Here is a 14,365-nt window from a genome sequence, read left to right on the forward strand (position 1 = left end):
CTGTGAATGAAAATACAAATCCATACCTAAATCATGCTAACCAGATAAGATTTTGGGGGTAGTGAACAGAAATTTAGCAGCTCACTAGGGATATTTGAATTGCCTATTTCAGTGGACTTTGTTCAGAGTTCCTTCCTCCTGCCTCTCATGCTCATTGTATCTTTGATTCATTTTCAGAGCAGAAGAGCCATGTCCCAGATACAAGGAATACAAATTATGATAATTTTGATCACAAACAAATTAGCTCTGAGGTGAACATTTGTTCTCTTTCCATTTTGTTAGAAAAAGTCTTTCCAGTTCCTGATGCCTGTTAGACAGGGCGGTTAAGAATACAGCGTTTTTCTCTGCTTCTTACATCTATAGCATTCATCACAGAAAAGGAAAATGTTATTTCAGTTTTGCTGATACTGAAAAGTGGTTCTTGTTACTTGTTTAGTGTTGAATAGTGTTTTCAGTGTATCCAGGACTATAATTTGTAGTATCTTCTGCTATAGTTCATGCAGAGGAAACTGTTACTCAACCTGTATGTGTTCTAGGATAGTAGACAGGATAATTTGTCCTGTTGATTGTGAATGTAAATATTGTTTTTAAGGCAATAGTAACCAAGAATATTTTTCCTATTTACAGAGCAAGCTTTACATGGAAGGATTTAGAAGCCTAAAAGAAGGAGAACCAGTGGAATTTACTTTTAAGAAATCTTCCAAAGGCCTTGAATCAATACGGGTAACAGGCCCTGGTGGGAGCCCCTGTTTAGGAAGTGAAAGACGACCCAAAGGGAAGACAGTACAAAAAAGAAAACCAAAGGGAGATAGGTAATTACCTTACTTTGCTATTCCCCACCTTTTTTTTCTTTGCAAGTTTTTCTTGATATTATGTTTTCAGCATTAATTCATTTGTGAAAGGAAGCCCTTCTATGTAAATTTGACTTTTACATGTAGCCTAGTAATTTGATTAAACTTACTAAGCTCTACCTATACAACTGCATAAATCACCCACTTGATTGGTTTTACCTGATAAGATTTTATTGAATTAGAGGGAGCCTACAAAGGAATGTAATAGAATTTTTAAAATATTGCTATTAGACTGAGAAGAGAGGTCAGTCTGAATGCAGGTGAAATAATGTCATGTTTAGGCGAGTATTGTGTATGCTAAAGAGACTATTGTGTGCAGTGAGGTTTTAAATTGTGCATCAGTAGTTTTATACAGAAGAAAGTGTAGGTGGTGCAGTCAGGGTTGAGATGTACATAATTTGATCAATTATATTTTTACTTAGTGAAGAGAGTATCAGGTGTTTCCAAAGGTTTTAATGCCTGGTGGTCTGAAGAACTGTTGTAATAGTATTTTACAAATTTCAGGTTAGTCTTGAGAGCTGCACTTCTTTATACATATGTGCAGCAGTCTGACTTGCACTGTTTTACTTTACTTTCTGCCTCTGATGGCTTGAAGAAATTCTGTAATCCTCTTCACTGCAAAGCCACCTGTACCTAGTTCCCCAAGGACAGCCTTCCTGCCCAAAAGCTCTTGTATTTAGGTGAATCTCTCTTTTTTTTTTTTTCCTCATGGCATTGCCCAGCCCAGTAGCTGTAATGACTGAGATCAAGAAGGATACATAGTTTGTGAAGGATCCTAGTAAGAATATCCAAACAGCGAAGTTTTACCTGCAGCATTTGATGTATGGCATGACTGAGAGGTGGCTCTCTTCCATTGCAAATTCTGAAGCGAAGAGTAGCTTGGGAAAGAGGGGGTCACCTGGAAAGGCAGTGTAGCCCAGGGATCGAAAGCCTTTGCTGGCTATAGATGAACTCTACTTGTCCCCACCTCTGTCAAAAGGCTTCTTTTTTTTTTTCCCTCTGTCTTTTTTTTTCCTTTTTTTTAATTAAGGACTGGAGACAACATGATAGTTGTCCCTCTTTCACCTTCTTTATAAAAGCTAAAGGCCATGAACAAAATTTATTGCTGCTGTAACAGATCAGAGTCCATAACCACAACAAGGAGAGACTTTGTAAGCCAGACAAAGCTTTCTTTTTGATTGCTCACCATATCTGGCCTTTCAGAGCTGTGTTGCATGCAATGGCTGTGAAAAATCTTGGGGGTTTTTTTTTGGTTTGTTTGGGTTTTTTTTGAGCTAGGCTTCCAATATAGTTCTTATTTAAACCATTGGTTCTCCATGGACTGTAATTACTAATCTGTTTAGGGTATTAGCATTACCATTGTTATTGATGTTTCATACTCTGGCAGAAAATAAAGGCCACAGTCATGCAGTCATGATACTGTTGTCCTGTTTGTTGCGAATGTATATGAAGGAAGACTTGCTTCAAAAACCTTGAAATTTAAAGGGACAGGTTGTAAGTAGACAGGAAAAACTTCATATTGAAGGAGGCAGGGTTTTGAACAAATACAGATATCTACAGTGCACAGTGTAGTTAATGCAGAGGAAGCAGTACTTTCAGAGTGCAATTCATCTCATCCTAGGGAAGCATCTAAAACATTGGGGATGAATCTTGCCTTGTGGCTGTTTTTCTTCAGGGGCTACAAAAGGACCCTAGCACCAGTGCTGTAGATACTTCCCTTATAAGTCTCTAAATTTAGTTAGGTGAGATGAATCCTACTTTCAGTGATGTTTTTTCGTAGCTAAAGCATAGAAAAAATTGAACAGATATACCCTGAAAAACAGTGTGGAGGGGTGATTTATGAGACAGTGTACTCTTTAATGTTCGCTTGCCTTTAAAGAAGGAAAAATTAAAAATTAAATTGAATTTTAATATGAAAATGTGGGCAAAAACATCTACCCAGTTCTATCTCAAAAGTCTTACGCTTAAGTCATAAGACACCAAAAAAGTCTGAAATTTGAAATGTTTGAAGTAGCATTGACATTACCACTCAGTGAGGAGCAGTGTCTTTCCTTGAAGGAAAATTAGTTTTGATTGAACGCCTAGCCAATAAAAAAAGTGCGTTTCCAACATGCATAGTGGAAATTTTTTTAAAGATTGCTGTTGTACTGTGAGAACTGCCTCCATTTATGAAAGCTAATTCCAACTTCTTGTGTTTATCTCTTTTCTCTGTTATTGGTGTAACGGTGTGAGGGCCCAGCCTCAGTGCATGTTTTACAAGGATCCCATTTCTCTGTTAATGGTGTATTAAGGCAGAAGGAAAGACTGACAGAAGGAGTTAGAAATAGCAAAGATGGGAAAAAGAAAGGGAAAAGCAGCAATATGTACAGAGAGGGAGAAAAAAAGTCATGACACTGAGGTTAACAATACTGATGCTTGTTGGTAGATTTTGTGGGGCTTCCACAATAGACTCAGAGTCTCTGTAATTTGCAGAGTGTTGTTGCTGTGGGGACCTTGCTGTGATAATATTTCCCCTTCAGCATTACTGTGGACCACATTAATTTTATAACATAGGTGGGAAGCATTTGTAATTGTTGTCAGTGCATTGGCCACTTCAGCATCTTTCTCAGCCAGCATGTTAGCGCATGCCAGTACGAGGAAGGGAAAGTCTTTTGTGGTCCATGTGAAATGAAGCTGTGGCTATCGGCAGCCTGCAGGCTTTAGGTTCCCAGACCTTACTTTAAGCTATTGTAATATCCGTGTGTCTTATGTATGTATTTTTTCACCGTGTCTAGAGTAATGTGGGCTAGAGGGGAGGTTTCTAAATGAGACTCAGCTGGGATTTGCATCTGACAAGTGCTGGGTTCAGAAGTGGTGTTTTACGGCAGAGATGCACTGGCAGGGCTGGTCTTTACCTGAGTAAACCAGGGGATGAATTTGCAACGTGTTACACTGCGGCAGGTTGCGGCTCCCTTCATAGGAGCTCTTAACACATGCCGAACACAGCGTGTTTTGCTCAACTTTGACACTGAGCTGACACAAAAGCATGCTATGCTGCTCTCTAGGAATGACCTCAGGGAGCTGATGCAGAAAAAGATAAAGTACTCTGAATTCACACCTTAATCATCTGCTCAGTAACTTGTAGACAAGTCTGTGAATCTTGATTTAGAGTAGAATAAATGAAATCAGAACCTAGCCCACCATCTCAGAATGAAGTTTGGAGGAGGAAAAAGGAAGGAAAAAAAAAATTATGCGCTTTTTTTTTTTTTAATTAAACAAGCACTCCTAGTGTTTGTATGTGACCTAAAATTAAACCAGGTAAAGGACCATTTTATCAGTTGTAATTTTTATTTAAGATTATATTTATAAATTTATATAGCTGGGAAAATCTTCTTTAGTGCAGGGTATATTTAAATAAATTTGACCTACAGACCTTTGGCACAATATTAACAAAGAAGATGCATGATGCTCACAGGACTAGAAGCTAGAGTTATCTTTGGGACCTAGATGTATTATCCAGTATCTGTAAATACTCCTAGTAGGGGCTCAAAGTTGGATACTTTTTCAGCAGAGTGTCTGTAGTGCTGAATCAGCTCAGCTTGGCACTTCCTTCACATGGAACGTTTTGGGAGGGATGGGGAGGATGACAACATTTTTTTTTCTTTTTTGGTTTTGAAGTATTTACACCAAAATGGAAGCAATAAAGTAAAGCAAGAAGGAAGGGGCAAGGAAGAAATAATTAAGGGTACAGCTCCATGTCCCAGTTCTAATTTATGATATTTCAGTCCTACACTACCCTCTGCTAACATCACACTTGTGGCAGGGAAGCCTTCTAGCACAGGTGACCTGTATCAGTAAGTGGTTTGGATTTAAACATGTAATAAATAAGCAGTATGTTGTGAGATTTTGGGTTTGACATGAAACTTTTCACTAACGTGGTTTATAGCACAGCCCTGCAAGTAAACTATGAGGGAGGGAGTTGGGAGCTGCTGGAAATGAGGGAGCTTAATGAAGCATTGCCACTGGATAACGGGTGATGGTGAATTATGTCCTGGGAATATGGCTAGTGAAATAGCTGTGTACTTCTAGCTCAGTTGGCTAAACAGTAATGAGCACTGCAGCGTTGATGTAACACTTCAGAAACCTTTTTCCGATGTAGACATCTACGAAGGAGAGACAACTAGAAAAGAAGTGGTTTTGTGTTAAGATGTAATAAATGGTGTTTGCCAGTAACTCTTGGACATGGCCAAAAGCATAATTTTAAAATTAAGAAAAACATATTTCTAAACCACCAATTGGGTGGAAATACAGCCACTTAGGGAAGAGGGGCTGTAATTAAATAATGTAATACTTCCCTGATGAACTGTCACTTAAGATTAGTTTGTGTCTGAGTCAGAAAAGTGCTTTAATATCTGTAGACATTCTGTAGATGATCTGAAGTCAGACTATAATAAGAAAATCTTAAAAGTCTTCTTTAAAAGCTCGTGATCTGCACAAACAGCCGCTAAACTGGTGTGATGCAGGCAGAGATGACAGGATGGTGGAGTGCTGTGGAGGACATTTGGATTGAACTTAACAGGACTAGGAGAGCTAGTTTAGGACAGCAAAGTTACGTGATACAAAGTCACTTCTTAAAGCTTTGAGTCACAACTCAAAGTTGAGATTAGATCAACTCCATCTCTACTGACTGAATTGCACTCATATGTATAGTTTAATTTTCATAGAAAAGCCTCCTATGGCTCGAGCCGAGCAGATTTTTCTGAAGGGGACATGGATAATGGGAGTGGTACGGGCTGGGAAGGAGAAGCCCTGAGGTAGTACCAAAATGGGAAAAGCTCGTATGTGCTTAACAGACAGATGGGGCGGAGGCGGATGGAGAAAGCCTGTCAGAGTCCCTTCGCGCAAGAGCTGGGAGGCAAAACCAGGCTGGTGGTCACCGCACACAGCTACGATACAGGGGGCACGTCCGCTCCTGCCCTCAGCCAGCCCTGGGGACCTTCTTTGGGCAGGTCCTGAACAGCGCCAGGGTGAAACGGGGGCAGACAAAGCAAGAGTGCCCAGCCGACCAGAGAAGAGATAAAAAGTTCAGGGAGTTGTAGCCTTTGGCACAAAATGGTGTCAGGATGTCACTGTCAAAGGATTGAATTTTCCTACTCCTCTCCAAGGTAGATCGCATTCACAGTTCTGCCATTTTCTAAAGAGGAAGCTGGCACAGAAGTAATGCAGAAGTTGCATGGCTTTTACACAGACATCTTAAAAATACAGCCTTGCAAAAGGATGTTACTCGAGGGTGGTGTTTAAGAAATTAAAACGTGAACACCTCCTCCTTCTCCCTGACTCTCTTTCACCTGGTTTTAGATGGTAAGAATTCCTTTCTTTCCAGTTTTCATTCTTGCTTTTCCCATTTTTCAAGCGTAGGGCATTTTCTTGGCTGTTGGCTTTTTTCCTGCTTCACAGTGGTTCTGTTGGGTGTTCAGTTTCTCTTTCCAGCGATGTTTGAGACCCCTCTTAGGCTTACGCACTGCAAAGACCACCATAGTTTTGTTCTCTTACATGAAAACTGCCATGTGAAATGAGGTCCCTCTGGCCTATCCTCATTCCAACAGGAGCATGTGTTTAAGGAGAGACTGTAAGAAATAGGGAGTTATAGCTTTCCATCTCTGGCAATTGGTGGTTTAGGCATTTCCTCAGTATCAACACCTAATCTGCAAAAGGCAATTAGATGATGTGTTAAGTACCAAGTTGCTGGGTGCAACTTCCTCTTGGATCCTCAAGCAAAATTTGAGATTATTTGTGCAGAGTTTTATATCGTTAGTAATTTGCACACTTAGACAATGGGGATCAACACGCTCTGAGATGTGCTTTCTTACATGGTCTTATTATTGATATTTGCTGACTGTGCCATAATAAGCCACTAAACTAGTATGAACTGTTCATAACAGGAGCAGCAGAATGCTGCTACATTTAAAAAAAAAAAAAAAAAAAAGGGCAGCAGCAAAAAACCAAAAAGCCTGAGAGCTTTGCACTACTCCAGTACTTCAAGAAGGTTCTGTCTTTGCTGGACTGCAATCATTAGGGACAAAATTTTCCCTACTTGTTCTTTTTTTCTGACTGACAACTTCTTGGAAAGTTTAGCAACAGTTCAGGGTTTTCCAAGAGTGGGATAAAACCAGAGGGCTTATTAATATGCTTAAAAAATAGGTAACTTTTAAAAATAGCTGCCACTTGGTGCTGTGGATCAGAGGCTTGAAAGCTGGCAAGCTGGCTTGGAGATGGATCTCTAGGGCAGCGGGTTAATCTTTCCTTGTCTTTGTGCAGACCCATCCAAGTCTATGTTAGAAGCCTCTGAAAAGTATTACTGCATGTATTCATTAGACAGCCCTTGGTAAAATCTACATCATCCATCTGTGTTTAAGGGAGCTTAGCAGCCACAGCCTTCCTGCATACCAAACACACGGTGTGCTTCCAGGACTTGGTCTGTGCAGCCTGATGAGAATAGAATCAGATCTCCAAGACCAAGTATTTTCTTCACGAAAAGATGAAAGGAAGGTGGCTTAAGGGAGGAAAGACAAAACAACTGCCACTGACTGGTGTGTATAGCGACCAGTATCTATGGACCGTACACTATTTGGCATGATTCCATCTCCAGCCTAGGGTGTAGCTAAACTTCATTCTTCTGGAAATGCCGGGTGTAGAGCTACGGTAGAGTGAGTGCCCCAGAGTGAGAGCACAAGCAGGAAAGTGTCACCTCTCAGAAGACAGCAAGCCGTGGCTGGCCTAGCTTCTGCCCCCAGATCCAGCCCACAGCATCGGGAGTTGCCTTCCTCAAGAGATAATGGATTTCTCTTCCTGCCTATTTCCATAGCTCTAACAGTCAGGAGCCAGGATGCAGAGCTGAAAGATCAGTACTTGAATGTTGGAGCTAGGTATAGAAATGGTTACAGTTGTGCATAACAATATGTATATTATTAGAAAAAAAGGTTTTATCTTTCAGAAGACATGGAAGAAATCCCATTCCAGATTTTAAATGTAGAGAACATTGTTTAATTTGCAGATCCAAGTGCCCATAGTTAGATGCAGGCTACAAAGCTTAATTTGATCCCTTAACAGCTGCAGTGCTTCTGAAACCGAGGTCAGTTAGAGTTATTTTGGGGGTACCCCGGCACACTGTAATGTGCTGGGTGGTAATACAGGCAATTCCTTGTTCATTTGAAAGGCCGTTTTCTAGTTTTGCATGATTTAGCTACCAATTTCATCACAAGGCAACTTGAAAGTAAGGGCTTTTTTCAGATCCTGCGTTGCTGTTGAATTTGCAAGACCATGCGGTGTTTCAGCCTGCTCGCTCAGGTGTGGGTGGGAATTGGGCTTTGCACTTAGGTGTACAAATCAACAAAACACACAAAACCGTGTGCTTCCTTTCCATCAGATGTGCCTTCTGATAAGGCTATTCATGTGCTTCAACTGAATGCAAATTTCTGTGCTAAAGCAAGACCTGGGAAACTGGTGGCAGTGATACCACTAATTGATATCCAAGCCTAATTTTCTTCATTACAAGCTTGTATTAAGAAGAGAGTAGAGCCTGAATAAAGTTGTCTTTGGTATCTGTTTATATGCGTGTACAGTTAAGAAGAGATAGCCCCCAAATTTTTCATAGTGTTTATAATAAATCCAAATTTGATGCTAAAGTAAGTAGATACAATTCTGAAAATGTACAAGGAACAGATGAAGTGAGTAGGAAGGTGTCGTTTTATGCAGCCTCATGTAGAGTAAAGCTGTCCCTGCACAGCAGATGGGTTTCTCAAGTAAATACACTGGTTTTGGAATGCGGAATATTCTTCTTTAATCGGATGTCTTCTCATGTTTTCTGAGCGTTTCACCCTCTCATCAAGGGATGAGCTCCCTCATTTACAGTAAAGTACCAGCATATATTCAGGCCTTTGCTATGGTGTAATGATTCCCCATATCTGAAGGAATTTAGAAGTAAGAAAGAATTGAGAACTTCGCTCAATTTAAGAGATTATGCATAACTTCAGTAGAGTGTATGTTAAAAGTATTTTAGTAAGTAATTTACAAAACACCATTTCTGTTTCTAAACATTTTCCTAGTATAACTGGCATCTTCTTTCTTAATTCAAATTTATCCCTTGCTGTTTAATTTCTTACTACTATACTAATATACTACTTTGAAGGAGACAAGAATAAACAAAAATGTGCATACATTTTCAGGGCCCAACTCAATAAATACTTAAGCCCATGCTTTGAAAGTAGTAGAGAAGAGGGGATTATTTGAAAATATTTCCCCGATCGTGGAAATTCTTTTTAAGTTGATGTTGACCCTGACTACAGACTGTGCTGCTTTTTGCTCATGTGATGTGCTGTAGCTATCAATGAACTGGGAACAGAACTGCTCACAGGATGAACTGTCTTTTAAATAGATGCACACAGTCTGTGCTATATTTTACCACAAATATATTCAGTGTGAATAATTAAAACCCAAATCCTTTTTATTTTAGGAAAACAGTTGCATTTCCTTGCTTTTCTTGATGTGTTGCACTCCAGCATCACCTAGCAAACATACTCAAAGCACATAATAAATATATAACACTAAGGAAAGATTATAATGGTGATTTCAGATGATGGAAAAACTTGCCATATATCTTGGCCTGTTGAAAAAGACACCAAGAACTTGAAAGTTGGAGAAAACTGAATTATAGCATAGCTGCTAAATCAGATATTCCCAAAATGTTGCCTTTGATTTATTGCTGTTGATGAATCTGAAGCTCTTCAGAAGGAATAAACGTTCTGGAGCCCTTTAACTTCAAATTAATAAAGTCTGTGCAGTAATATAATTCCAAATCACTACAGCTCTTTCTTTTATTAGCTGTGGCTTCATGTTTCTGTCCTTGACACTTAAAGATCAAACCTACTTAAATATGAATCATTTGAAAATCTGAATTTACTTTAATATCTTATTTTGTCAAGAAGCTCAGCAGCTCATTATATAAGAGGAATGTGTCACAGAGATAGTCATCTCTGTAGTGGTGGTGCAGGCATGCTACTGCTATTCCCACTGTGACACCCCACACCCCCCAAGTGCACCTACAGTGTGCTAGAGCGCTTCTTAAGCAGGTAGGAAGACACAGGCTATGTCCTGAAAGAAATCATGGGTTTAAGAGCATATTTACACCAGGAAAGGTAGTTTATTTTGGAAAAAAAGTACCCGTTTAAGCCGCCTCTGCATAGCGATGTGGCATCCTCCATCCAGAAGTAGCAGGACTGAGTGGGACTTTGCAGTTGCTTGTTCAGGGAAGAGACAGTGGAGCCTAAATAGAAATGGCCCTGTGATGTCCATGATCCCTCAGGCAGGGTGACAGGAAGATATTTCAAGGGCAGGGATAGGGAGAAGATTAGGAAGGAGCACAAATGTGAAAACACAAACACGGGAGATGAGGAAGGAGAGGGAAGAGAAGGGCTTGGGGCGGGGAGGACAGGCTGTTAAAAATGATATCAGTATGAGAAGCACAGAGTTTTCCCAATCTCCAAATGATCACCTCAAAGCTGGTAGTTCAGGCGCTCTGCAGGGAGTGCAGAGAAGCCTGAATCCTCTCGGGCACAACCAGGGATTGAATCAAAGTTTCCTCCATTTTGAAATGTTGCTGCGAGTCAAGAGCTAATGCACAAGGAGCTGAGGTGTAGGTGGGATGTAAGGTCCTGCTTTGCAGCCCTGTGAAGGCTGAGGTGACTCTAGCAGATCTGGGAGGGTTGATCTGAAATGGGACTTTTTGCAGTACTTTGCTTATTGTGTGTTCCTCGTTTACCAGGTGACAAACGTGACACATTTGGAGTTTGTTTTGCAGAACCACCAAATGCTCCCAGCTGTAACAGTTGCTCAGTTTGAGCTTTGCCCTAAACATACCAGGTGCTATAAAACAGTAAGTGCTCTATGGGTGCTAATATTTCAAATAGGGCACCTAGAATAAGGCTCCTCTGGAAAATTATTTTGGCTTTTTTCTTCTGCTCCAGAATCCTATGTATTTCATTGAGACCAATTAAACCACACAGTTTCATAGAGCCATTGCAAAGTAATTAATATTTGTTATGTATGAAGAGATCTTAGTGAGATCCCCAAAGTCGGTACTTCTGTATTGTGTTCAAGATTTAGCTGGATTTAGTGGTGAGTCTAAGCATTGAATTGAGTAGGCTAAAAAAGAAGTATACGATAACTATCTTATATTTTGTGCAGCAAATGAGAAAAAGCTGTGTAGGAGAACTCACATGTTGATTCGCAGGCTGTTACTACAGTGTAGATTGTTTCCTTCTCTTTTGAATGCTGAATTTGTAGGTAATGGGTAGAAGTTAGCCTGAGCGCTCCTCTGACTAGCAACTAGGCTTGGGGATTTGGACTGGTTTTTCTTTGAAACTGTACTGTGTCATTGTAGGATGATGAGGAAGAGACTGGTTTCACGGAAGAAACTGCACATACAGGTGCAAGAGACAACAAAGGTGGCCGAGCTGGAGGAATAGTGAGCCGAGGCCAGCGTTATTGATGGAGTAGAGGGAGCTGGGTTTGCTCAGTAACAGACCCGTGGAATGGTGAAGGAGGAAAGAGTTGTGAAGGGTCACTATGAAATATGGGACTGAGCTAAACAATTTCTTTTCTTTGATCTCTGTTCATTTATAATCTTATTGGTGTTGAGTCTCCTGGCACTAGAGCTTTTACAATGAATAGTTGAAAGTATAAAAATTGATTTAAATTGCACTGGTCTTGTGCTGAATAGCTTTCTTTAGCCTAGAAGTTACTTGGAGTTTTACTCTTTTAGCTGTTGGACAGTTTAAATACTAAGCATTTAATTTACGTCAGACAGCTCTGAAAACAATAGCAAACTACAGACTGCTCTTATTTCATTGTCTGCAATTAATGTTGCAACAGCCTTTGCATCAAAGTTTAACCAGAATGCTTTGATTTCCTCAATGATAAATGGATATCTTTTGACCAATATAAAAAGCTGAAATAGTTCAATGTTTCAAATTCAGCTTCAGATTTGCTAGTGTTTAAAATTAGTACCTCTTCCTTTTTGTTGTGCTAAACTAATAATGTAAAACAAAACAATAGAGTGTGTCAGTCTGTGTCTGCATAATGAGACGAGTTGTTCTATAAAATTATGCAGTGTTACTTCTTTCATCAATGGGAGGGAATCATCAGTAGTTGGCAATAGGATTAGAAATTGTATATAGCTCAGATGTAAGCCTATTTATTTACCTTTTTAAAGATTTAAATTTATTTACATTCTTTTTTCCTGAGTTAGTTGTTGTAAATCACTTCTTTCTAGTAAGTATGTGAAAAATCTTTAATATCCTGTTGATCAGGCTCATTTTTCCATGTTTTTGTGCTTTGATATATTTTTTGAGAATCATGGTTAGCTGCTCACGTAATAATTGCTAGGACTATGTGCCTACATCTCCTTTTAATAATTACTTAAATTGTGCTAAGCACTTTAGTTTTCTAAGTCAAAAAAGAATCCACGGAGTGTTTTAATTTACTTTTTGTTAAATAGTTCAATGGGATTTTATGTTGTTAAATGTGGGACTGTCATTAGTCACTTCACCTTTAGAATTTTTTTCCTTATGTACATTGTGTAATGTACAAATTTTACTTGGAGCTCAGAAATAATTTTATCAAATGGTTCATTCTTGTTATCTCTGTATTTCTAACTTAGTGGAGCCTCATGAAGTTATCTTTCTCCTTTACAATCTATACATTTCATTTATGCATAGAAAAGAAACATCTGGCATTTTTTTAATGAGAGCTGTACGCTCATTGACCAAACAAGCAGCAAGGAATCTGTTGTATGGCTGATTATGGCAAGAAAATGAGGTAGTAGTCTCACTAGTAATCAGTAAAATTTGTATAAACTGGTGCTGCTTCATTTTCTGAGTTAGCTAATCTCATACTTTCACCCTTACAAGAAAACAAATCATGTTTAAAAATGCCTGGTGTGGAAAAATGCTACTTTCAAATTTAGAGATTAGAAACATTTGAAACATACATATCTGTGGTTAAAGATGCCAACTCTTAATTCTCTCCTGTCTAGAGCTTTCCTTTTTTATCTTTGAAGTTCAGTCATTATTCCATGTCGATGCCATTGGTTTTATTTATTTTTGTATCCTACAGAAATTAATTCATACTGTTTAGATCCAATCTTTTTAGAATATTTTTGAATGTAACATATCAACAAGTTTATACTTTATGCAGCCTGTGGAGCTGGATTTTGGAATTTGCTTTTTTAGTGGTTCTTTTGTGGAAGAGAAATCTTTCAGGCATGAATTGATAGTCCAGATCTTTTGAGGTCTGTCTGTGCTAACCTATGACCTCTGTTCTTAGGAGGTCAACATCTGAGGGCAGGAGATTAAGGCAGTTAAAAGACTGGAATGGGAACTGGAATGGAAAAATTAGCCAGCACATTTTGGGTGGAAAACATCAAAGTCATCAAACAATTTGCTTATTTTAAACTCAGTTTAAGGGTAACAAGCTAATTGTACTGTGTTTGTTGATGCAAGCAATTTATATTATTTGAGGATATTAACACTGAAGAATTTTTTTTTAATTGTAGAAACATAATGCCTGTTCAGTATAAACGCACTATGTATTTTGTATACTAAATGCTTTTGTGTAACATTTTTTAGGATAATAATTCAGAATCTGATCGTACAGTCTGTATGCACTTAATTAGCTCTGTTTCTTACAAACAGCAATAGTAAGTGTTGTGGAACCTGAATCTTGCTTGTGGTCTTCTGAAGATACCTTGCTCTCACTGGACAATACAGGTGCTCTCAGTACATGGGAAAAAATATTCCCATATTAAAATTTCCTGACTGTGATGCTTAAAAACATTTGTAAGCCTCTCTTTTTGTTACAGCTTTTCAAATGTGAATTCCTTTCCAATGCAAACTTGTCACCAAGGAATATTCTTTCATAGATTGTAAGTTGATTTACAAGAAAACACAGCACTATCTGTTTGTTCTTGTCTGTCATAGGTTGAAATTCATTAGTAGGTGTTTTTAGAAGAATGAGGACTTCATCTTTTATCTGTAGAATCGATTTCAAAGATGATATCATCTAGAAAAAGACATCTTTCCACACTGAAAATTATGCAAGTTCAAGGATTTGTGTAAGCAATCACGTTTGTGTCTTGCTTGTTTAAAGTGCACATAAAGGTGGTTTCAGTATCACGTGCAAAAGCCAGACTAGTGTTTTCAGCATGCAAACACACCTAGAAGGAAATAAAAAGTTACGGATATCTCACAGCTCAGCCTCTGACTAACAGTGCATGGATTATGGTACTTCTTCTATAGGTATGGCTACTAATTAAATTAAAGTACTATAAAATACAGCTACACTCAAGCAGACAGCCATCTGTAAGCCTCAGTCTAACTTCCATATGTTATTATTGTTCCTTTGATAGTGAAGGGTATGAGATTTAAACCCCTTTGCAAGCTTGTAACTTTCCAAACTATTCCTCTGAAGGCTAAAACCTT

The 14,365-nt window shown here is 38.8% G+C and overlaps 1 protein-coding gene across 1 annotated transcript in view; it reads left to right on the top strand.

Moving 5' to 3' along the window:
- LIN28B (lin-28 homolog B) overlaps positions 1-14,365 on the top strand; it is an 88,726-nt gene that overhangs the window by 47,753 nt on the left and 26,608 nt on the right. Inside the window, exon 3 of the mRNA XM_075046378.1 lies at positions 628-812. Coding sequence (XP_074902479.1) covers positions 628-812 — 185 coding nt within the window. The remainder of the gene's footprint in view (positions 1-627; positions 813-14,365) is intronic.

This window comes from Buteo buteo, chromosome 15 (assembly GCF_964188355.1).
Source record: "Buteo buteo chromosome 15, bButBut1.hap1.1, whole genome shotgun sequence".
NCBI lineage: Eukaryota > Metazoa > Chordata > Aves > Accipitriformes > Accipitridae > Buteo > Buteo buteo.